Source organism: Nilaparvata lugens, chromosome 3 (genome assembly GCF_014356525.2).
Source record: "Nilaparvata lugens isolate BPH chromosome 3, ASM1435652v1, whole genome shotgun sequence".
NCBI classification, from domain to species: domain Eukaryota; kingdom Metazoa; phylum Arthropoda; class Insecta; order Hemiptera; family Delphacidae; genus Nilaparvata; species Nilaparvata lugens.
Window position 1 is genome coordinate 67,874,216 of NC_052506.1, and position 27,472 is coordinate 67,901,687.

Genomic DNA, 27,472 nt, shown 5'->3' on the forward strand with positions numbered 1-27,472 from the left:
CAATACAACAGTACATGAGCGAGTTCTTCAACGCAGAGGGTCTCTAGTAAATGTGCCGTTTGTATATGTTCAATTTCTATTTCAAAATGCCACCATCAATTTTTTTGTATATGTTCAATTTCTATTTCAAAATGCCACCATCAAAAGTTTTTTTCAATTGGAATAGGATTCCCATGGAACCTACTATTGTAATATCATACTTGGAAAAGTATTTAGCTGTTTCCATAATAATTCTCACCAGCTATGTATAATATTACAAGTTGCTGATCTCAAAGATCAATACAACACTTTTTGTGTAGTTGAGATGTTGATATTGTGGTAATCATTCATATTAAATGAAAAAGTCTAAGTATTTGTCTAAAAACCACAGATTTATTGATACTTAGAAAAACCGGTTTCGGTTATTACACCATTGTCTGATTTATCAGAGATTGACAATGGTGTAATAACATAAACCGGTCTTTCTAAGTATCAATAAATCTGTGGTTTTTTGACAATTTCTTAGTCTTTTTCATTCGATATCAATACAACAGTTCATGAGCGAGTTCTTCAACCCAGAGGGTCTCTAGTAAATGTGCCGTTTGTATATGTTCAATTTCTATTTCAAAATGCCACCATCAATATCAATCAGGATCGTTTAAACCAACATTTTGTACCGTTCTGCTACTAGGAATAGTAGTCTCTAGAGACAGGACAGGATAAGCTGGCAAACTAACAAGTACTGTTTCCTTTATATTGCTTTGCATTAGTCAAATTGAAACAATTGATTATTGGTGTAAGCCTCAACTTGAAGAACGTTGTGCAATATTGTTTAATCTGTGAACCCACCAACTGTGGTATAATCTGTGATCCATTTCTAAACATGAGAGCATCGAAAGCAAACTAATCAAAGCTTCCTATCGCATGAGTGATAATGGCATATCATGACTAATGCTTTAGCAGAAGCCCACGTAATAGATATTGGACTCCCCACCCAATAGGAGAATCATCCAGCAATATTATGGATTACAAACTAACTGGACCACTTTTGCAAAGTTTGAAGTGCAGCATTATGACGTATGACTGAGTAGGCCTAAATTTGGAACTTGCTGTGACGTAATCATGGAGCGCAGACCATAGAGCTGTAAATTTATTATGGAACAGATCCAGAAGTACCTGCTCCTAGATAGACGTATAAATAATGGAGTAGATCTGACCGAGACACACATCAGAATATTGGAGAGCTTGCATATGCAGACATTATGTTGTGTGAACTATTTAGCTAGCGGGGCGCACATATCGATTTCGAATCTTTGTTTTTCTAATTATATAACGGCATTCAAACTATTTTCAATGGAGTTCATACATTCTTTCATGCATGAAGCCCCAAGCCAAAATTCTGCATGGAATTATAAGAAAGAGTTTCTAATCAGTGAATAATCATACAAACTGATTGATGGAGCTATACAATAACGATTAATCCATAATGAACTTAAATTGCTTTTCTGCCATAATAATTTCTCTTGATATAATCAATGCAACGTTATTCTCTCAACATTTTATTGTGAAATAACGCAATAATCAATGTAGAGAAACATATAGTGAATAATATTCCAACAGAAGTGTGCTTGAGTAATATGAGGTCTCAAATTATTATCAATAACTCTATCTCGATAATAATTATGTTTATGTCAGTATTAGAACAATGATTGTTCTGGAAACCATAAGTAATAGATAATGTCTGTTATCATATCTGATATGATAATGTAAAGTATGAGTTATTCCTTTCTTTTATAGATTTGGATTTTCGATCAAGCTAATAAAAATAAGGACTTATCCAATTGTGACAACCAAGTCAAACCATGATGATAATAAAAACTTACAACGTTTTCCCTCTATATTTAAAAAAAGGAGATGAGTACCTCAATCAACCTACTGTATTTGGAATATCATCATAACCTGTAGAATCATAGCCTCATTCTTTTTTGAAACTTATATTCATCAAAACCTGAGAGAAGAGAGTTTTGGGTTATGCCTGTTGTTTTCTTCCATTATTGTAATAATGATTAGAGATTGTCAATGAATGAAATGAATGAATATTTGAGGCATTCGTAATTCCAAATATTAGACTAGTTAGAACCTCATTATACTATAATGATTTTCGTGTGTGAATCCAATTCTCACTTCCCTAAAGGATAGTCACAACAGCAATAATACTATAGATCTTTATTCTCGTTTTTTGTCTAGTTTTATTTTTGAGATTTCTATGGATTGTGCCACATATTTCCTGGAACTACGATATTTTATTGTACACATCAATATCGTATCGTATGTTACGTCATTACCAAGATAGTTGAAATTTATAACTTGTTTTCTTAAAGTATCAACTTCTCATAGAGAAATGCTTTTAATGCTTATAATAAATTGAAGATATTGCTAAAGAAATCTTATAATCAAAATTTATTGTATAATTGAATATATTTCTCAGAAATACACGAATAAGTACACAGTTCACTTTGTTGAGTTGTTGCAGAACGGCAAGGGGGGGGAGAGTGTTGAATAATACATTATGCCTAACTTAGCGAGAGAAGGTGGGTTGGTATGGTTCAAGTAGAACGGACTTTGAATGCATGCTCAAATCAGTATGGTAATATATTCATCGAGTTTCAGATAATAGATTTAAAGCAGCTATTGGACATCGATTTATTCAAAAGAGATTTGTCAAACTTAGTTCAACAGTGTAGGCATTACCAAACTCCAGCTTTGCCGGGTCCCTTTCCTACGCCAGCCTAGCAGCACAAGCAGAGTCCCGAAACATCATCATCATCCACTAATTTCATGGACGAAACGCAATTTTCTCTTGCAAATCAAATTGACACGTAATATATTCAACGAGGAAATTATCGACCAAAAATGAACTTGAAACCTGATGATGAAAATGTTGGCTCTTCACCCACGCACAAGTCTAGGAATCGGGTGAGCAGGCATTACTAATCACGATAGAAAGTTTTTCGATCATCTTCACACACTGAACTTATTAGATTAAAAGACTATAATATATCTTGTCAAATCAACATATAGATTTTCACATTGAAGCTTGCAGCTGGTTAAACGAACGCATGCAGTAACAGATAGACGCGTGCAGACATATGAAGGAAAAATTCCACCTCATGTGCTCGAATTTTAGACTACCGTCTTCAGCTGCTATGTACGATCGACTTGAAGTGGATACCAATATACATTTATGCCACTTGTCTGCATACTATACAAACTATACAAAATGGCCACCATATCACCTTAAAAATTGAAAAAAAAACTTCACCCATATCGAAAATGTTTTCAAGAAATAGAAAATTTTGGGAAAGTCGAGAATGATAATATAGATAATATAGGAGAGTAAGATAATCAATATCAAAAAATTGTTCAAGTATTGTTGTGAAAGAACTTGTAGAAAATTTGAAAGTTGATAAAAGTGTTATCGTTTAGGCTACTCACCAATGGATAAAGTTCAAAAGGGAAGAATATTTCAAAGGGAAGAGTGACCATCAAATTGCTTACCTGCAACAAAGAAACATAAAATTAATAACATTTACATTTTTCTTCTAATTTCAACTGTTGCTTATCCAATTGTCAATAATACTCCAGAATTATCAATCACTCCTACATTTCAACTCATATTCGGTGATAGATTATTATTAATCTCCACACATTTCTCAAAACTTTATGCACGGCAATCTCGGCTGATAAACACAATCTGAAAGTTCGAGAGCGGAACTATATGCATGACAAAAGGTGAATTTAGCGTACAGTGCATATTAGAAGCACACCGCATGAAATTGCATTACTCCCTGGAGGAAATTCGTCTTGCAAAAGGTAGATGTCGACAAGCCAAGAAGCTCAACTCTGCACTCTTCACACAAGTATGTAACATGATTTTCAAATTTAATTATCTGTTATTCTATGGTGAATCTCCTCACCTCTCACCGGCAATTGCATCTTTCCAATCTTCACAACAGGTAGAGTATTATCTCCATAATACATCTTATTTTCAAATTGCCTCTCTCCAATATATATTCATAATTGTTCTTCCACTCACATACATTTTCTCTTCCCTTCTCTTTCTTTTTCCCCGTTCTTATTCGTTCCCATTGATCTCGTTTGTATTATCATTCTTCACCAATAATTACTACTGGTTTCCTTTATGCTAGTCAATCAGAGCTTCCTTGTCCATACTTTTCTTATCTTTCTTCCCTTCTCCATGACTATTACTCTAATCGTTTTCTTCACATTATTTAAAATCCACCAACATGCATCCTCCTTTCATTTTTCTCATTCATATTCGATGAGTACTTTAATAAGTTTAGCTTTCATCACTTGCAATTATTGTTTCGCACTTTCCAGTTGGGGTACAAACAGAACGGTCAAGTCGATAATTATGTAGATTTCAGCTCGCTATCGACCTTCTATATACGATCTCGTATATATATCTATATCATTGACTCGAATCAATTGCATTGTGTGGTGCAACATTACACAGCTGTTTAGAAGCATCCATCTCCACCGCGACTCATTTGTTATGATATTTTCATCCCAATATTATCTCCACTATTGTATCTCGATAAAATTTGCTTCGCATTCAATTTGTTTGACGTCTCTCATACACTTCCAATTCCTGTTGATAATACTTAATTTATTATTACTATTATCGGAATCTTTATACTCTGATGACTCTACCTTACTTTCAATGTCAGACCTGACAGCACAATAATTGTTTCTTGAATAAAACAAAGTGATTTATATATCAATTGAATTAGGCATATTGGGGTTCATGAATATCCAATACAACATTTTCCACGTTCAGAACTGCGAGTGCTATTGGCAGGCAGCATAATTCGCTGACTTTGCATTATCTGTCAAGCTTTCGGCAATTAATTATTTGATTTCTGGCAGGTATCGTGCTTTCATCGACTGCTGGCTTGGCCTGTGCTTTTGCTGCCAAATCCATTATTTAAAAGCAGGCCACGTGACTCGTTGACTAATGACAAGCTATGCGCAGTGAATTTCATGTAATAATCAAATTGGCTGTGATCCAAGCTGGGAAGCTTTATTACCGTCCAATAACGATTGATAGAAGGGTCGCTCCTGAGCTAATAAAAATTATTGCAATAAAAGCAATCTTTGTAGAGGGTGCGAATAATATTCACATTATTATTCATTGGAGTTCGCCCAGAATTACATCCCAACTATGTTCTGGTTTGCAGTAATATGTCCATCAATGATATTAATATTGCTTAGTGCAATATTACTCACAGTAATAAGCAATATTGTACAGTAACACATCGTTGTGTAATACTAATGCACATAGTGAATGCATTCTGCATCCGCATCACTTACATCCTGTTGCAGCTCCGTATTTGATTTGTTGCTCAATTCAATCAAGTGTTGATGATTATTGAATGATAAACTTGTAGAATCCTTATCTATTATCGAAACGAAAAAATAACTCTTCTCAACTTATTAAATATATATCTTTCACCATTAACCTGAGGAAGCAACTGATGGGAATTTTAGGTATTGCGAATCGTTTATAATTGCGACTTGTAAGAAAACCTATTCACAACCTTTTCCACTGATACTGCATCTAATGGGAAATAGGGATTACGTCCATTGTCAACGTGTGTTGGAGAAGGAAAATAATGTAAATGTGCAGCATCCTCATATCCCCTTCTATGAATACTTGATTAACTTCCAACTTCATATTACTCCTCAAAAAACTGATTTCAATAATTACACATTCTTGTACAATAGAATCTTATATCCACAGTACACATTAAATACTCTTAATTTACGACGTTTATAAATAATTTAATATAGCATTACATAAAATAGTAATAAAAGAATTGATGCCTACATGTAGTGAGCTTGATCAAATGCATATTGTATCTATTGAAATGATTTACTCGCATATTGTAAGGGGTAGTGCGAGCTGAAAATAGAGAGTGATTCTTGTTTATGTAGAGTATTACGGTTTTCATGAACGTTTGCCTCAATGTTGGTACATCAAGTTCAATAAAAATATCTCGGCTTGGGTACAAACGTGGTCTCCCTAGAGCTGCTCTTATAATATGTTTTTGGAGGACAAACAGTTTTCTCAAGTGCGTATCAAAAGCTCCACCCCACACCTCAATGATATATTGGAATAAGGAATGTGCATATGCAAAATAAATTTTTCTTATTATCTCCCTGTTTTTAATTTTATTTATTTTATAGAAAATATAGATGAGATATTTCAATTTTGAGCAGAGGTACTCTAGGTGAATGTTCCATTTGATATGGCGATCTACAAAAATACCAAGATATTTTATAGATTGCACTCTTTCCAAAGGTATATTTTCGTGGGCGACCTCATTCATTATTTGGGTGCCATTGTTATTTTTCTTTGATTTTTTTATAGAAAGTTCAAGATCTATTGATGGTTGACCAATTACGGTGGGTGAGAAAGTTATATATTTAGTTTTCTTTGCATTTAGGGTTAGTATATGATCTTCAAGCCATTGTTGAACTATTTTCAAACCATTATTTGCAACTTTGAACGTTTCTTCCCATGTGTCTCCGCTAAAAATCAAAGTTGTATCGTCGGCGAAAGATAAAATAGTACAATTTTCAAGGTTTAATTTTAACAGGTCGTTTACATAGATGAGAAACAAAATCGGGGATAGTACTGTCCCTTGAGGAGTACCGAACTGAGAGGTGTAACTGATGTCTGTCTGTCCATTTAAAGTGAGATACTGTTTCCTATTCGACAAGTAACTTGAGAATAACTTATTCACAGAACCTCTTACACCCACCCTGTCCAGTTTATAGAGGAGTATGTTGTGAGGAACTGTATCAAAGGCCTTGGATAAGTCCATAAAAATAGCCAGTGTTTTTTTGTTTCTATTAAAGTTATCAAAAATTATATTGTTGAGATGGATTACCGCATCTTTGGTTGAACTATTTGCTTGGAAACCATATTGATTGTTGTCAATGATTTTATGTTTATCTAGGAAACTCATTAATCTGATTTTCAAAATTTTTTCTAGTATTTTAGAAATATTACTCATTAAACTAATCGGTCTGTAACTATCCGGGTTTCCAAGGTCTCCAGTTTTTGGTAATGGTATAATTTTAGCTTCTTTGAATTTTTTAGGGAAATATCCTTCGCTCAAACATTTGTTAAATATATGAACTAAAGGTGAGGTTATAGAGGGTGATATTTTTTTGAGGAAAGGTCCTGTAAAGTTATCAACACCTGGTGTAAATTTATTCTTGAGTTGATCTATTAATAACTCTATTTCATAATCGTTTGTGGGAATGAGGAAGATACTTTTTACATTAGGATTTGCTATTGACTTGGGAATCTCTATATTGTCTGTATTATCGGTTATCTTTTTAGCGAACGATTCTCCAACACCAGCGAAATATTTATTAAGAGTAGTAGCATCTAGATTTATTGATTTTGAATTTTTTTTCAAGTCGAGTAGTTCATTAATGTATTTCCAGGTTTTTTTAGAATCGTTTTTGTGTTCCTCGAATTTACAGTTAAAATAATCAATCTTGCTTTTTTTTATCAGAGTATTGAGTGTATTTCTGTATCTCTTATATTGATTTATCAATTCTAAGTTATTGGGGTTTTTTAATAATTTTCTATGTAATTTATCTCTCTCCCGTATTGACGCGACTAAGGCTGGAGTAATCCATTTTTTATAGGTTTTTTCTTGTTACTTATTTTTATGGTTTTAGTTCTAGCATGAGTTAGGTCTGTTAGTTTTTTAACAAAGTAGTCCACCATCTCGTCAATATCCATTGAATCATATATCTCTTTCCATGATTCTTTTTGTAAATCAGAGATTAGATTTACATAATCAATTATGCTTTTTGATCCTACATCGATATGTGCTGGTTCCTCATTAATATTCCTATTGAAATGCAGCGAAACACTGAAATGGTCCGTAATATTTGTTTTCAGAATAGTCCCTCTAACAACATTATTATTGTTATTATTCTCTCCTCCCTTGTAAAATATGTGATCGATACAAGTACTGATGCCATTTACAGACCTAGTTGGTTTATTGATAAAAGATTTGAAACCATTAATATGCATTGTGCTCAAATATTCATTTGAAAGGCTATTATTAGCAAGAATATTTAAATTCATATCACCCAATACTATTATGTTGTAAATATCTTTCATACTTTTCAGAAATTCGTCTAGACTTTCGATAAAAGTTTTTAAGTTGAGGGATGGTGAACGATATATTGTAATTATTAAATATTTCACGTCATTAATCCAGCAAGCCATACCAATACAGTTAGCTTCCTCAATATGGACATTAATAAGCTCAGTTTTGATATTATTTTCAATGAACAAGCATAATCCATCACATTTCGAGTGTTTACTATTAGCATGAAAAACATTGTAACCATCTAAGTTATAATTGAAGCAAGCATCGTCTGTGATCCACGTCTCGGTTAATGCAATCACATTGAAGCGAAACTTTATATTACCTATGTAGTGCACCAATTCCTCAAAATTTTTATTAATGCTTCTGATGTTGGTGTGTAGAATATTTAATTCCATGCCAACACTCTCAGACTGGTGAGGTAAAAAACTGAAAACATCATTTACTTCGATTGTATCGTGAAACCCTATAAGGTCGTCAATATTCCAATCAGACATAAACGTAAGAAAAGTGAATAAACGTATATTTTGTAAAATAAAATTTCAAAGTGGTTAAGAAATTAAAGTAAAATGAAAAAATATAGAGAAAAAAGTATCGGTTTTCCGATGAAAAGAAAAAAAAATAAAAATCAGAGAGAATCAAGACATGGCCAGCCCACCGGTCCAGACAAAATGAATGTATGTACATCGACTTGAAACCTACCAATTTAGTTCATGCACAGAAACCTGTGATCAATTCCATTTGAATAAAATAAAATAATATTACTGAGATGATAAGGACAAACAGAGAAGTGGAAATCAGCATTAATTTAATTGAATCAATTGTTAGAAAATATTTCCTGAAAGATCAGATTTTTTTCAGATTCAGGCCTACATACTTAATATACGGATTGCCATGTGAAAGATTTTTAAAATGATTTTGCTAACCAAAATTGTTTCAAAAATACATTATCTTGATTTTTATCAATGCGTATTAATCGGATAATGTTAAACAGGAAATCTATTTTCAATCCAAGTATTATTTTATCAATATTAAAGGCCTTCAATTCTTGAGATTCAGAAAGTAGTAGCAACAGAGGTAATCGTGTCAATAATCCTCATCAACTAGCGTACTAAATATACCTTGTAGATAAGATAGGAGAATTCATCATTTTTCTCATAATGATAAAATATTTTCAAATTATAATGATTTATTATTAGGAGTTATTATTCTCTCTTAACTAGGCTACAGCAAATTGAAAAGCAAAGAATAGTAATTACGTTACTACAAGTAATAGGCCTAGCATATTGGCAAAAAAAAAACAAAACAAAAAAAAAACAATTGAAACCTTTTCCACTTAATTGATACATTATTCTCAATTGATAGAATATAATTAATAATTATCGTATAGAATATAATATAATTATCATAATTGGAAGATAGCGGAATGGAAATTATTCCTAAATTTATTTCAACAATCATACGCAATAATAAATAGTCTATTTGAGCTCATCAAAATAAACAATAATTTACCTTGAGCAAAGTGATAAGAAACGTAGCCAAGAGCCATACTTTGCAACTGAAATTCAAATAAAATAATTTATAATGATAATACTCCTCCTTCTCTCTAATTAACTATTTCATTGAACGTTAAAATGTTAACTTAATCTGGACAAACAAATCATGGTTTTATGTGTCATAATTGGTATTTTCTTCATACAGAAATTGATCTATATTATTTCTTACTTACACCGACATTGTCCTTATTTCTATTTGTGAGCTTGTTGAGGTCCTCCTCACACCTGATAATATTAACAGGACCGCCGTCCTCGTACCTGACTTTGATTCGGCCCACTCGGTCGATCCACACATCTCAAAAGCGACTACTTCCTCACCTGCTGACGAGACATCTATTTCTTCTTCTCCTCTCATCTCCGAGCCGTCCACTTCCACATCTACCATCTCAAAAGCGACTACTTCCTCACCTGCTGACGAGACATCTATTTCTTCTTCTCCTCTCATCTCCGAGCCGTCCACTTCCACATCTACCATCTCAAAAGCGACTACTTCCTCACCTGCTGACGAGACATCTATTTCTTCTTCTCCTCTCATCTCCGAGCCGTCCACTTCCACATCTACCATCTCAAAAGCGACTACTTCCTCACCTGCTGACGAGACATCTATTTCTTCTTCTCCTCTCATCTCCGAGCCGTCCACTTCCACATCTACCATCTCAAAAGCGACTACTTCCTCACCTGCTGACGAGACATCTATTTCTTCTTCTCCTCTCATCTCCGAGCCGTCCACTTCCACATCTACCATCTCAAAAGCGACTACTTCCTCACCTGCTGACGAGACATCTATTTCTTCTTCTCCTCTCATCTCCGAGCCGTCCACTTCCACATCTACCATCTCAAAAGCGACTACTTCCTCACCTGCTGACGAGACATCTATTTCTTCTTCTCCTCTCATCTCCGAGCCGTCCACTTCCACATCTACCATCTCAAAAGCGACTACTTCCTCACCTGCTGACGAGACATCTATTTCTTCTTCTCCTCTCATCTCCGAGCCGTCCACTTCCACATCTACCATCTCAAAAGCGACTACTTCCTCACCTGCTGACGAGACATCTATTTCTTCTTCTCCTCTCATCTCCGAGCCGTCCACTTCCACATCTACCATCTCAAAAGCGACTACTTCCTCACCTGCTGACGAGACATCTATTTCTTCTTCTCCTCTCATCTCCGAGCCGTCCACTTCCTCCTCTTCTCTTATCCTCCTTCTTGTCCTCAACCTTCATCTTTCACTTTATCTCGAGTGTCACGGACACAAAGAAAACGGATGATGTTAGGACAGATAAATCGGCCGACCTCTCTCCACACGTACTCATAGCTCAGCTCGCTCTGTCCGAGAAGAATAAAAATTGCTGCGAACATACTCTTTCGCTAACAACCGACCTCTCTCAACAGCGTGTCCTGCCGCCTGCCCTACCACTGTAAATCACCGCACTTACACAATCCTCAGTCCTTGGACCACCATCACACTTATCCGCACATTTATCAAATTAATGTTTTTCATCAGAGTTTGTGATCAGGGATGGGTTGAAATCCAAGTTTGTCATCGTTACTCAATTCCAGTGATTCCTTTTTGGCAATCTGTGATTAATAAGGGGTCTTCCAATTAGTAGAGTACTCTTACTAGTGTTTTTTTATTTAGGGCTACTTTTAATAGACTTCTAATACTTTATTTCTACTTTCAATACTTTTACAAGATATTGAATGGTGGAAACTTATTAGAAAAAGAAAAATTTGAAATCACAATTTCTAGCATCGCACTTTATAACAATTCAATAAGTTCAAATATTAAGGCTCCAAATGGAAGAAGTCACATGAAAAATGAAGTCAAGCTCATCCATAATGCCACAAAGTATATAAACATAAGTTATATGACACGAAATTGACACTGATTCAATTGATGATTGGGTCAATGACTGACAAGAGATTAATCGATAAATTGGGAAAATACATAATTCTAATGAACAAAATGCCTCTTGGATCACGGACAGAATCAATCATGCATAACTTCTTGGGTGGAATCATAATATTTGAATTATATCATGAATTCTTAAAATTCGAATACTGAAATTTATTCTTTAAAACCTAGGTTCAATGTTCAACACAATCTTCAGGCTTTAAAAAATTAATTTCAGTACTTGAAATAATTCAGGTTTTAAAAAATATTTGAAATTTTTTTTAGAACTGAAGATGGTGATGAACACTGAAACTAGTTATTATTTCAGTATTTGAAATTTATTTTTAAAAATTGAAGTTGGAAACTAGTTGTTATAATTTGTATTTTAATCTATTATTTCATTAAATTAAAAAAAAGGGTACCATATTATAATAGTTCTATTTCATAAATATCATGAATATAAATATATTAGTTATTAGAACTTCTGTTATTTTCCACTTCTCATTCATTTTCTTTTCTATTTGTTTGTGTTCCATAGAAAATAATTTAGTTCCGACTTTCGTCCAATAAAAATGTAACAATTTTCCAGATACGAAGCCACATGTCACCTCTTGCAGTTCTACCATGTGATGCTCTAAGACTCGCCTCAATACTTTGTCCTGAAGCTTGCTACATCAGATTGAGGTTGGTAGGAAGAAACTACAACAACAAAAAATCGTCAATATAACAACTGATCGATGGTTCAATGAGTTTAAAATATAATGTGGTTTTGTGTTTCCCACTTGAGCGTTGTATACCTCGAACCTTAAGGCTATCCGGCACACTTTTTTATTTAAATTGGATAATCTTCTTCAATATAATTATTGTTAAGATCATTATAAGAGTGAGAAAAAGTGGAAACTGAAATTTTCAAGTGGTCTAATAAGCGAGTTATGGGAGTTATGGGTCGTTGAAGTGCTAATTCGGGTTTCTTTCCAGATAAACGATTTCGACTATATTAAACAGAACTTCTCTTAAAAATTCAAAAAATGAATCTTTCAAAATAAAACATTTTCCCCCATATCGTTTATAAAAAAAGGAAAATTTTCTGTGAATTCGATAACTTGTTTATTTTGGCATAAATCGCAAAGAGACGCATATTAGAACAAAACCAATGATATACTGAATGTATAAAAAAAAACTCCAATGGAAAATTCGAAACCGTTCATGATCTCGGAAGAAAACGGAGTTAGCACTTTCAACAACCCATAAATCGCTTATTAGACCACTTAAAAATGCCAGTTGTCACTTTTTCTCAGTCTTATAATGATCTGGTGTGGCGCACTCACACAACTTTCCTTGCCGTTATGAAAATTGATCATCTGACGCTGGTGTACACGCGCATCTCAAGTCTACTATTCAAAGATTTGAGCCAGCTGGTGACAGGACAATAAGGCTGGAGACACACGAGGTCTGCTATCTCTTCATAGTGAATGATCTAATAGAATCAACAGTTGCCAACAGTTTGCAATTAAATAATCACATTTTCTCGAATTTCGAGCTTATTTTCAATTTTAGGTGAAAATGTTACTGAACATTAAGTGTAGCCTAAAGATTTCCATGCTCAATCTTTTCCACCTGATTTTTTTTGTTTAAATTGTATCTGAAGCCTGATAATTGGGAATCTAAAATCAAACTTTGCATAGATGAGGCGAAGCTCCTGAAATCTTCAAAGATACAGACTTGTGGCAGTTGATAGAGCTTATCAATGACTATTGTAGGTATGAATTTGATCAAAATCATTGGAGCCGTTTTCGAGTAAATCGCGAAAAACCCTGTTTATGACAACATTTTTGTTATTTTAGCCGCCATCTTGAATTGCATTTGATTGAAATTGTTCGTATCGGATCCATGTATTGTAAGGACCTTAAGTTCCAAATTTAAGTTATTCCGTTAATTGTGAGGTGAGATCTCGTGTACACAGACGCACATACACTCACTCATACACACACACACACACACACACACACACACACACACACACACACACACACACACACACACACACACACAAACACACACAAACATACAGACCAATACCCAATCTGTGTACACGATATCTCATCTCCCCTTCAACGGAATGACTTGAAATTTGGAAGTTAAGGTCCTTACAATATAAGGATCCGACACGAACAATTTCGATCAAATGCAATTCAAGATGGCGGCTAAAATAACAAAAATGTTATCAAAAACAGGGGTTTTCGCGATTTTCTCAAAAACGGCTCCAACGATTTTAATTAAATTCATACATAAAGTAGTTATTGATAAGCTCTATCAACTGCCACAAGTCCCATACCTGTAACAATTTCAGGATCTCCGCCCCATCTATGCAAAGTTTGATTTTAGATTCTCAATTATCAGGCTTCAGATACAATTTAAACGAAAACTTTCGAGTGGAAAAGATTGAGCATGAAAATCTCTCCTGCAACATTTTCACCTAAAATTGAAAAAAGCTCAAAATTCGAGAAAATTTGATTAGCCAATTACAAACTGTTGGCAACTGTTGATTCTATTAAATCATTCACTATGGAGAGATAGCAGAACTCGTATGTCTCCAGCGTTATTGTCCTGTCACCAGCTGGCTCAGATCTTTGTTTATAAGTGGACTTGAGATGCGCGAGAACACTAGCGTCAGGTGATCAATTCTCATAACGGCAAGGAAAGTTGTGTGAGTGCGCCACGCCAGATTTTTTGTTGTTGGGTGAAATCTAACTTCGTAGAAAATCTAACTTACTTGACTGATACTCATTTTTGGGTAATTAAGGGATACATCAATCAACTTATTTGCTAACTAACGTATTGCTGCGTTTTGTAAATTTAAACCATGAGACAATGTAAATGTAATCATAAAATGAAAAATATAATTGACTTCTTGCTAACTAGTGTTTTGTAACTAGCTACTTTTTGTAAAATGTAAACCATGAGACAATCTAATATACTCACAAAAATATAGTTGACTTCTATTTCATTATTTTCAACTAGGATTCTTCCAAATCCATATATATTACTTTTAATTTTGTGTAGATACGATCCAATGACCCCGAATGACATTCTACAGCCGCTGACGTCCCTGAAGAAGATGCGCGAGTTCAGCGCGGTTTGCGTTTCGAGCGGCGAGCGATGCGTCCTCGACTTCACCGACATGGCACCCATCATCGAGCATCACGGTCCCAAATCGCTGCTCGCTCTCGAACTCAAGGTATCAAACTTCCTCTTCGCTTCAATCTCTTTTCCAGTTCATTTCAACCAATTTTCAGTCTATTTCCAGCAGTCTGGTCCAACCGAACTGACTCTGGCAACTTAATAAAATCTTAATACAAAGTGTCCCTAATTGAGCACTTTGAATAAGAATAGTAAAAATTATAATTTATTCGACCAAGAACATACATTGTAATTTATTGTGAGAGCAAATTTACATAAAATATTATAACTGCTATAGCAAACACCTACGCATGCACGATACATGTTGTCACGTTATTTTTTATAATTAAATAACGATTAGCCTCCTGCTTGGCATCAATCGGTAGAGCATGAAAATATTTGAATAATTATAAAAATCAGGTCGTGGTTTTTAATAGGATACAGTCTCATAAAAATCTTTATAGGCCCAGATATGAGCTTCCACAGTAATACTGATAATTTATTAAAAAATATATATATAAAACTTATCCTATAGTATTGAGGAATAAAAATAAATCGTACACCATAAACAATTTGATACATATATTAACAAATATCTCAAAAAGTAAATCAGAGCAAAAATATATAGAGCGACAGAAATATATAATATAAGACAAACAATAATCGAAATCAATAAAATATCACAGGCTAATACTACTCTTTAAGTTTTATAGCACAAAACGCTGCCATGTGCTTTCATTTCTATGACTATATGCAGTTATTTGCATGTAGCTGCGATATCAGCTTGCTAATACTTGTCGACTTGGACAATTCTATTTAGAATAAATTCTTAAAATCAGCATGACAAATTGACAAACTAGTAATCCAAATATATATATTAAATTCTATAGTTTCTGATAGATTTCTTTGTAATAAATATATATTATTTATCTCAGGGTGCGAGATTCGGCACCTGAAGGAATAAATAGAGCAATTCATCTAGTGAATCAGAGCTACATTAAATTATCGCGAATTATATTGCAGAAATTAATGATCATATGAATGTTGTATTAATAGCCTAGATCTTAGTCTTCTTTGATTGATGGATCTTTTTGGATATATGGATTGATTCGTTATTATCTAATAAAATACCTTTTATACTATATTTACTTGCGCAAGTATTTTTACCAAATTCTTAATTTATAAAAAACCCTTTCGACGAGCTAGCTTTGATTCTTATTTAATTTCGAAGTACTGAGGGCGCCCTATCACTATTTCAATATTTTTCACTCACGTGCCGGAATTTTCTATGAGCTGCTGATGTCGATCCAACTCCTGGTGGTCCTGGATTATTGTAGCCGGAGTCGCCTCTTCCAAGGGGTTAAAAATTATTTAAAAATGACTTTTGCTTTATATGAGCATCACAAAGTCTTATGAGAAATTCAGTAATTCAAATTCAACTTTAAATTATTACAAGGTACAGTAAGGTATTACGCTCTATAATTTTTGGTGACCTCTCATGGTGGTAGTTGGCAGGCGAGTGGGGTTCTCGTTTCTCATTCTTACAATTTTCATTTCCGATTTCCAAATTTACATAAAATTTGAATATTCGGTTCCTCCGCCATTCAAGGTTCAAATAGACCGTACCAAATTATTAAATTATTACTTATGTTACATCTTTAATAATTTCTTTGCCTTTGGGCCGTATACAAAACATAAACTATACAACAATATTTTACAAATTCTTATCATTTGTAGAAATATATACAAATTGTCAGAGTCCAGTCCATGGAGAGGAAATGTGTCATAATCTTACTCCAAAGGGGGGGGACACTGAAATATATAATTTGAATTATATGACAATAAACTAGGACTATAATCGTTCAACCATGAGTACGATTTCTTCGTATAGTAGGTCTTACCTTGTGTTGGCGAATATTGCAGCCTATTTTGCTCCATGGAGAGGGGTGGGCGTACAGTAAAAAAAAAGAATTAATAGTTAAAATGGTTAGATGGAATAAAATAATTGGACAATTATAGTATTTGAGGTTATGATTTAACGATAGGTAGTTGCAGGTTAGGTTGACCAGCCTTTGTTTAATCGGATTGTCGGTATCATTTAAATCAGAGTATCTAAATAGAATGACTGGTGTATGGATGGAACAGATTGAAAAAGTTAATTTGCTCAACAGAGGGTTTGGCGGTCTACAAAGGTAGCCGAAGTAAGGGATCTGAATTTCTAACTTAACGCTGTAGGTGGTTATATTATAGTGAGATGGAATTAAATCCAATTTAATAATAAAATGCAGTTCAACTTCAATCTGCTGGGTGTAAATTAGGCTGTCACTAGGATCAGACAGAGACAGTAATTTTGGAGTGAACTTTTTCTCCAAATGATGACTAGTATATTTAGAATCCAATAATTGTGCCGTGGTTTGGAAAGATATTAGACCGCATGAAACAACAGACAGAATGGCAAATCCATGCGAACCAGGTCTCTGATAAGTACTATAGGTTATATGAAGGCAAAATGCTGAACCAAAATAGTAAATATTTCGAGTACCGAGTTTAATTCTAATGTTGTCTATACGATCTATTACCTCTCCTTGCGACGTTGATCGGCTGATAATGCAGGATTCACTTCACCTCGGTGTGGTAGGCTAGTGGGAGTCGATTTATTATTTGATTCTTCGGGATATTCCCAGTAAAAAGATTTATTACTTGATAAGAAAATCGACCACCATTTACCACCAGAAGAAATAATAGTCTAATAATAGATATTATACTCGACAATGTCTGACCATTGCAAAACAGGATGTGTCCTGCACGATCAATATGTGTCAGTTGAGAAAGAACGAACTTGGAGGTATAATGAAGTAAACCCAGTTTAACGAAACGGTAATATGGATATATTCTGAGAGATAAACTGTTACAGCAAATATTGAATAAATTAATGAACAGATTATACAAATTATGACTTTCAATAGGTATAGAATGAATATTGGTTGATAGCAGATTTGAGTCTTTAAATTACAAATATTATGTAAAAAGTTCGGTACTCTTTGATTGAACAAAATAAAATGGATAATAGCCCTTGGAAAGGGTCATAAACTGAACTAGTTAAATAAGAAAAAACAAGTTAATACAAAATGATGATTCAGAAAATAGAATAAATTAATAATTAAAATTATTGTCAGGGTGTGGTTTCGCCTAAGGAAAATAGACCTTTTGGCTAAGTACAGCTTGGATATTCAAATTTATTTAATACTAAAAAAAAATTAATTATGATAGCTTTTGTACCCTTAATACTATAGTCATGACTTTCTCAAATGGACGAATTTATACGCTGTGCAATTTTCGCAGATTTATGGGGATCCCCTTTTATATATTCAAATAACTTACATAGACTTTTGTTTCCATTTTTTGGTTTTCGAAATATATTCGGCCGTAGAATATATCGTTCCGGCTGGATCCTTCCGCGTGGCGAAAAAAACGTCGAACAGACCTCACTAATATAATTTCGGGGTTTATTTGATTGAAATTGAAAATCTTAGTATCACAATTATTATAGGAACTTTGGAACAACTTTTTTAAAACAGAAAGACAAAGATTGAATTACATTAAACAGAAATTAAAGCTTTTGAACAATTAAATATGTGGACTAGGTCTGCATCCTACCGATGATTCTTGCAAAATGGCCTCGAGTCTTCCTCTTCTAATTTTCACTTGAGTTTCTTCTTCAAATTTTATCTCGCCAAATTTACATATTAATTCGGGATTGGTCAGATTCTATGACGTAACCAATACGCTGAATGGGTGGTGTCAATGCGTCCAACTTTAAAGCTTTTAATAGGGCGAAATTCCTGATTTTAAGTTGTTCCGAATTATCATTTAGTTTATATAATTATAATAATACACAAATAAATAGTAGAATTCGTCTATGATGATATGCATTTGAAATTAGCTTCGACGGATAGCTAATGATTATAGAACATAGACATGCTTTTATAACATAAAGTAGACATAATATAAGAATATATATGCTTATAATAATAACGAACATAATAATAAATAAATACTTCTTCTTTTTTTTGTTTATATGGTTTTTTATATGCTAGGATATCGACCCTCAATCATCATATACTGGCTAAGCTAATCTGTCTTCATATTTCTAACAAGTATATTTTTGTGATAGTTCATTAAATAAATATTCAGGCCTATTCGGCATAGAAATAAAAATATAAAAATGAAAGAGTTAACATTATATAATTTTTATGATCGATTATTAGTCGAAGTGCCTTCTCAATTTGCTACTTGTTAACAAGTTAGCTTTGGTCTGTTTTGGGGTTATGTTTTTGTTTCAAAACTAACCTTCAAATATAATTTTACTGATCCAATCCATAAACATACAAACGTATATGGTTTTTTCTGTGACAAAATTTCGCAAGGCATATGATTACTGATTTATTTATTTCCTACTTTGTAGGTCAGATAACAGTCGTCTATCTACCTCAGATAAGATTGTAGTGCTTTTTCGGTGATAGAAATTATTTCGTTCTCATAATGGCCTATGAATAAATCTATTGTGTAGTTTGAGGGCTGTACAATCATTGGTACATCACAAAATATATTTGAACTGGCTCACTATTGCCGCCTATCAATTGCCACTATTTGATTGGTGCATGCAAATTATTACAGTATTCATGCGCCCAGTAACCTCCTACTTCCTTAATACATTTAATTATTTTTGTTGAGGTTTTTAAATATGCTTTTTACATGCCAAGTAATTTTTTATAGATTATTAGTTGTTTCGTATCTTCCAATAATTAGCCACGTGAGACTTTTAGTTCCTCAAGTTGCATACTGTTTTGCCACAATAAATTTCTGCCAAGGTGTTTGGTCAGATTCTACGTTGTATGACTCGGTCGATCGTTAGGTCGCCGATCAGTAAATGTTTTATGCCTAACCTCGAATTTTCAATATTTTATATAATATTATATAGTAGCAAAAATTATTTCCATTCCTCTTCGGCTGTTGTACAATTTAGCCAGGATGTCTGATATTATCTGATCTTTAACGTTATCATCTTTGGCGATATTAGCCTATTACTTCACTTGGACCTATAAATCTTTCAACTAGGGATTTTTATTTATCTATCCAAATTAAATATGTTACAATGTTTATCATTATTGTCTAAATGAAGCCCCATAATTATTTATCCTGAGTGAAATTGGAATAGAAATTATCCGGAATAGAAATTGATCAAATAAAAGATAGAAACGAATTAAATGGAATATGAAGACACACACACACACACACACACACACACACACAAAAACACACACACACACACACTATATTTTGCTGTCCTTAATGAATTCTATCAGATTAAACAGAACTTGACAAACATTATCTGTTTCAAATCATCGGCTTAATCTAATTAAATTCATAAGGATGGCCAAATACCTTATGAACAAAAATTGGTGTGTGTGCGTGGCTCTAGATGAAATTTTGATCATTCAACGAAGTATGTCTCAAGGTGCGTACAGATATACGCGCCTCCAACACGCTCTGCACTCGCTCCACGCACGCTCCGCACTCGCTCCGATCATGAACGTTACGCGAGATGTTACATCTCTGTTACAAGCTCTTCTCGCGTTCCACTCTTGCTCCCCAGTCGATCATCAATCGATCTGCTCGAGTGACGTTCGATTGCGGAGCAGAGCGAAAGTATGTACGCACCTTCTTATTAACAAATTATATTGACGAATCATTGGGAAGCTCAGGGGGATAATGTTTGTTACATCATGCAAAGTACTGAGATTATACTGATGTTTGAAACAAAATGTTAAAATAAGAAAAGACAGCACAAAATATTCATGATTTTCATGGAAAATAATAAAAAAGAAGGGGTATTATGCTTGTTCAAGCTCAGAGAATACCAAGTTAGCACAGATTTTTCATAGCGAGGTAGTTTTTGAGATTGATCTGAATTAAAATTTACTCATCACGATAAGTAGATTCAAAATTCAATTTGTACACAATAAATCATAACGTACTCCACTATACAAACTAACTCAAACTACAACAATAATATTGTTCATGAAACACAGAACCCTGCATGTGTACACTCACGTAAACATCTGAACTAGAACAGTCATCAAAATGAGTTGAAATTCTGGCGGAAAGTCATCAGCGTTGATATTAATGTGTTTTGTAATAAATTGCTTAAGAGGGACGTCAACGTTAACTAGCGGAGTGAAGCCTGAGTTCTACCCAGCACAGCAACGATTGCTAATTGCAAAGCTCCACTTGTTTGAACTTTCAAAGCTCTCATCTTATATATAGTTTAGCAAAATATACCTATGGATATAGTCTAGCTACTCTGCCAGCTGCCTGTAGAATTGTTGAGTTGAAAGGTGGCAACTGGGGTGCAAATAAAATGGCTGCTCGAGTACAAGAAGTTTCTCTCAACAAAGGTTTGTCAGGAATTTTTCAGTCAGCTGATCTTTGCAACGTAGTATATTATGCTGTTGCTCAATTCTAGGAATCACGAGATAAAAAATGTTGGACATATGAGGTTGCTGTAGAAGCCATATACTGCTTTCCAGTTAGACTCCGAAGTTTTCGGTTCTATTTACAGTTGGACCTCTGAGTAACGAAGTTGATCATACTTAGAAATATTTATCCGAGGGGATTCGTTACATAGCGATAGAAAACCATTAAAAATGCTAAAATGTCATGTCACAAAATTCGTTACGATACGGGGATTCAGTTATTTAGAGGTTTGTTTGTAATAAATTTCGATGAGCCCCTATCATGGAATAAGGTTGTTGGTATTGTTATTGAACAGGTTATAGAGGAGGTAGACCCGCACGTGATACTGTTGAACTGTCCGAAGCTGGAGAGCCTGGTACTGAGCGGGTGCGGCTTCAACATCCCGGCGTCATGTCCGAGTCACGGCTGCTCGGAGGCCAGCTTCGTGCTGCCGTGTCCGCGGCTGCGACTGCTCTTCTACGCAGACGGCGATGACTTCAGCTGGACGCATCACATGCCGCAGTGCTTCTGGCGTGCCACGCTCAATCCCAGACAAGGTTCGTCAACAGATACTAATCATAATATTATCAAGTACTACCTGGTACAAGTAGAGTAGAGTCTGTATTGTTCTACAGGGATAACCACTGGTTCAACTACTTCGACTCATCCATTAATTTATAATTTTTTGCCACTACAATACTGCTACTCATTCTGTTTGAAACATTCAACCTTTACCCGTCACTTTTTGCATTTTCTCCTGTATATCCTCGTATATATTTCTTTTACTTCAGTTTTCTCCATATCACTCTTTCTCGTGTTGAAGTGTTTTTTGTTACCTTAACTCTTCAGTTCATAAAATATTCACCCCTTTGGTTTCCTGTTCTCTTCTTCCTTTGAAATTTTTATGCATCATTCAGTGTTTGATCAGTTTTCCTCCCTTTCAGTTGAAATCATAGACTACATCATCTTCACTACAGAGATAAGGTTTATTGAACAAACTGTTCCGGTGCCCATCTCTTTCTTGGCCTCCTTGCAAACCCTTTTCCTGTAGGTGAAAGTTCCAGTAGTGAAAGTTGAGTTTAGGACTTCAAGAGGCATTCTTCCAGGTGGCATTCTATCCAAAAGACTGCACCAGTTGCGTCTATTTTGAATAATTCTTTCAAGCAGAGGAGCAACCGATAAAACCTGCGTCATATCAGTATTTATGATTCTATAAACTCTAGTGCAGCCAAATACACTCCTTAGAAACCTCATTTCTGCAGCTTGAAATCGACTGTCCATTCTCCGTGTGTGAATCCAATTCTCACTTCCATATAGGAGAGTCGGAACTGCAATATAGTATTACAGAAATTTTGTCTCGTTTCTTGTCGTGTTTTATTCTTCAGGTTACTATGTATAGTGCCACATGTTTTCTGGAACTTCGAAATTTTATTGTACACATCAATATCTGTGTATTTTTATCATTCACAATTATTAAACCTTACTTCATCACAATTCAGCCTAAATCTTCTCCAAACTTCTTTTTCCCATCATCCTTTAGAACTTCTTATCTGAGTAGACTCTATGCGTTCTACTTTGTTGAGCTTTTTCAATTTTCTATTCCCTCATAATAAGACTCTTGCATCCTATATCATATTATACGTTCTCCATGTTTTATATCTTCTTCAATCCTCTGTATTGAATTCCTTCTACTCAGGTCCATTTCTGAACTTCTTTCATTCTCCTTGCCAACTTGTTTCCTGCCTCCTCCTCCATCATCAGAGTCCTACTTTTTCCCGACTTCTCTTTCAAGACTCACTCGAGTTTAAATGCAACTTCTCCGTGGTTTCTCTTTCAAGATCCACTCAAATCGGAATCCTACTTTTTCTCGACTTACTCTTGAAACCCCATTAAGATTTGAATTTATCTTGACTTCTCCTTCAACACACATACAAATATGAACTCTACTTTTTCTTAGCTTCTCCTTCAAGACACACTCAGATCCAAATCCAACTTATTTTTCTCATAAAACTAAATTGTATTCATCGTTGGATAAAATGAATCTGAATTGTTATCAACATCGAATGAGATAAATGTGAATTGAATTGGAATTTCCTGTGTTCCTCCCTTAGGCCACGGCAAGCGTAACCGTCTGAAGGGTCTGTTCATGGAGTCGCCTCGCATCTGGGACGAGACGGCGACCTACCTGTGGAGTGGGGCGGCGGACGGCGAGGGACCCACCACCTTCTACCCGGAGCTGACCGTCGTCAGCCTGTGTCGCTACCCGGAGATCAACATCCCGCAGCTGCAGGCGGCACTTAAGGGCGCGCCCCTCAGATACCTCAGATCGGTCACCTGTGACAAGCTGCACGCCAAACGCATGTCTCAGCTGTTTTCCTCCAGTGACACTGTTGTCAATGCTGAATAGAATACTCCACTCCCATTATTAAAATTCAAGATTTGAGAATAAACTTTCTATATCTATCAAAGTATCAATCGATCAAATAAGCTGGATTATTAACTTCGTCATAATAGACTCCATCCTTCAAAACACTTTCAAGATTTCAATATTATCTTGAATCCATATCTTCGACAATCATGTCAAATTCCAAATAGAATATGTGATCTGTCTTTTGATATTGTAGAGCTACATTATTATTGGAATATATAATTATTATTATATTATTTCATAATTATTATTGGATATATTGTTCAATATTGTTGCTTATTATAATACATTATATTGCTAAATTCTTATCTATTTGATGATGAATTATGATGATGATTGAAGCCTACCACTTAGTGATATTTTGGACCTACTATTTAGGTATTTATTTGTTATTAAATTAGTTACAATAGAAATTATAATTTGCTTTGATGTGGGCTTAAATACTTGTATTATCGTATTATTGTATTATCTACAGCCGCAGCATATAATTATTGTGCTACACATCTTAAAAGATTAACGTCTTCATTCATAAGTTGACAAATCTAGGATTTTTATTGTTCCTATCCATTGTGATTCAAACGTAAACCCACTGGAGTAACTTGTTATTACAATGTAATAAAGTAATAGCACTAGAAATAAATATTCTATTCTTAGTTCCAATGAACTGTCTTACAATTCATCAAATTCCTGCTTCGGGCTGCAAATGAGATGATATTAAACTTTTTTCTGTAACAAGAAAATGACAATTGAATCCTTTCTAACATGATGTAACACTGATGCATAATCTACAACCCCATTGAAGGATTGTGTGAATTAGCGTGCTAAGATTATAAATTCTTCTTTGCAAGACCACTGTCAAATCGATAATAACAATAGAATAATTGAGAAGAATTATCTCAACCATCGTTTTTTCCAATATATTCACTTTCGCTTCAATCAATCAATAATTTTATTCAATTCAACACAAAATACATGGAAGAAATCAAAATACAAGAAATCACAATCAGAAATAAGTTTCTATTAAAATACAAAGACATGCTTCATGGTGGGGTGTGCTGTAAAGAAAAAAAGGAGTAAAAATACATAGTCAACTATGGTATCGCATGTAATAGGCAGATAGAGGGTAACCGAACAATCATGATAAAATTATTTTGTGCTGAATAGAAATCTTGCATAGAAATCTTCCCAAATGATTCAAGAATGCCGTAAATTGATAACATAGGATACCCTCTAACTAGGGAGTCGCCTTGAAATATTCGAGGTAGGCTGTTCTCATTTTAAGCATTCTATCTGTACGCTGCGAGTATTCTCATGTGTGCGTCGCGGTCGCAGAGCGGAACATAAATTTAAGTCAGGACGGTTTGTGACGAATAGAGGCTTGCCCCCCCCCCATCATTCCCAACATCCACCCACAGCACGTAGCGGCAAAACTGCGTCTCAACACAAGCCTCATTTAATTTAAGCAGGCGAATGGTGCAGATTTGTGTCGCGCGTGCGATTTCACGTGCCATTTGCGCTCTCGCCTGGCGGAAAGGCCGGGAAAACCGCGAGGAAAACCCCTTGCCACCGCCACGATGACAGTTACGATCTCGGAAACTGTGATTTAAGACTGCGGTCGCCCGCCGCACACCGTCGCCTGGCGACTGTAATTCCCTCCTTCAGCCTATTTGCCGGTCACTTTCTCACTTTGCTTCTTGCCTCACCCACCTGCTCCTGCACCGGCTTGTCACGGTTCAATCTCTAACAGAAACTTCGTCAAGATTTATGCTCATATCGGTGGACAAAACAAAATGAATGGTTTATATGTGTATTGTGCTTTCTATCGAACTGAGAGAGAAGACTTTGATATTAATCGTAAATAAGTGATTACTTTGCAAATGAAGCAAAATTCAGGATGAAGACGATATTCAAAAGTGCTCGAACAAACAAAATAGAGTGAAAACTAGTATTGTATCAGAGATATCAATAAATCCTCTGAGTCTCTGGAAACATGTGCATTCTGTTATGTATCATTTTACCAATCAACGATTAACGTGATTAAAGTACATCATCTTCACTACAGAGATAAGGTTTATTGAACAAACTGTTCCGGTGCCCATCTCTTTCTTGGCCTCCTTGCAAACCCTTTTCCTGTAGGTGAAAGTTCCAGTAGTGAAAGTTGAGTTTAGGACTTCAAGAGGCATTCTTCCAGGTGGCATTCTATCCAAAAGACTGCACCAGTTGCGTCTATTTTGAATAATTCTTTCAAGCAGAGGAGCAACCGATAAAACCTGCGTCATATCAGTATTTATGATTCTATAAACTCTAGTGCAGCCAAATACACTCCTTAGAAACCTCATTTCTGCAGCTTGAAATCGACTGTCCATTCTCCGTGTGTGAATCCAATTCTCACTTCCATATAGGAGAGTCGGAACTGCAATATAGTATTACAGAAATTTTCTCTCGTTTCTTGTCGTGTTTTATTCTTCAGGTTACTATGTATAGTGCCACATGTTTTCTGGAACTTCGAAATTTTATTGTACACATCAATATCTGTGTATTTTTATCATTCACAATTATTAAACCTTACTTCATCACAATTCAGCCTAAATCTTCTCCAAACTTCTTTTTCCCATCATCCTTTAGAACTTCTTATCTGAGTAGACTCTATGCGTTCTACTTTGTTGAGCTTTTTCAATTTTCTATTCCCTCATAATAAGACTCTTGCATCCTATATCATATTATACGTTCTCCATGTTTTATATCTTCTTCAATCCTCTGTATTGAATTCCTTCTACTCAGGTCCATTTCTGAACTTCTTTCATTCTCCTTGCCAACTTGTTTCCTGCCTCCTCCTCCATCATCAGAGTCCTACTTTTTCCCGACTTCTCTTTCAAGACTCACTCGAGTTTAAATGCAACTTCTCCGTGGTTTCTCTTTCAAGATCCACTCAAATCGGAATCCTACTTTTTCTCGACTTACTCTTGAAACCCCATTAAGATTTGAATTTATCTTGACTTCTCCTTCAACACACATACAAATATGAACTCTACTTTTTCTTAGCTTCTCCTTCAAGACACACTCAGATCCAAATCCAACTTATTTTTCTCATAAAACTAAATTGTATTCATCGTTGGATAAAATGAATCTGAATTGTTATCAACATCGAATGAGATAAATGTGAATTGAATTGGAATTTCCTGTGTTCCTCCCTTAGGCCACGGCAAGCGTAACCGTCTGAAGGGTCTGTTCATGGAGTCGCCTCGCATCTGGGACGAGACGGCGACCTACCTGTGGAGTGGGGCGGCGGACGGCGAGGGACCCACCACCTTCTACCCGGAGCTGACCGTCGTCAGCCTGTGTCGCTACCCGGAGATCAACATCCCGCAGCTGCAGGCGGCACTTAAGGGCGCGCCCCTCAGATACCTCAGATCGGTCACCTGTGACAAGCTGCACGCCAAACGCATGTCTCAGCTGTTTTCCTCCAGTGACACTGTTGTCAATGCTGAATAGAATACTCCACTCCCATTATTAAAATTCAAGATTTGAGAATAAACTTTCTATATCTATCAAAGTATCAATCGATCAAATAAGCTGGATTATTAACTTCGTCATAATAGACTCCATCCTTCAAAACACTTTCAAGATTTCAATATTATCTTGAATCCATATCTTCGACAATCATGTCAAATTCCAAATAGAATATGTGATCTGTCTT

At 35.0% G+C, this 27,472-nt stretch overlaps 1 protein-coding gene across 1 annotated transcript in view; it reads left to right on the forward strand.

Annotated features, from left to right (window-relative positions):
- Positions 1-27,267, forward strand: part of LOC111049031 — a 41,300-nt gene extending 14,033 nt beyond the window's left edge. The window contains exons 6-11 of the mRNA XM_039422869.1: positions 12,241-12,335; positions 14,715-14,889; positions 21,664-21,904; positions 23,459-23,752; positions 25,242-25,448; positions 26,972-27,267. Coding sequence (XP_039278803.1) covers positions 12,241-12,335; positions 14,715-14,889; positions 21,664-21,904; positions 23,459-23,752; positions 25,242-25,448; positions 26,972-27,267 — 1,308 coding nt within the window. The remainder of the gene's footprint in view (positions 1-12,240; positions 12,336-14,714; positions 14,890-21,663; positions 21,905-23,458; positions 23,753-25,241; positions 25,449-26,971) is intronic.
- The last annotated feature ends 205 nt before the right edge of the window (positions 27,268-27,472 follow it).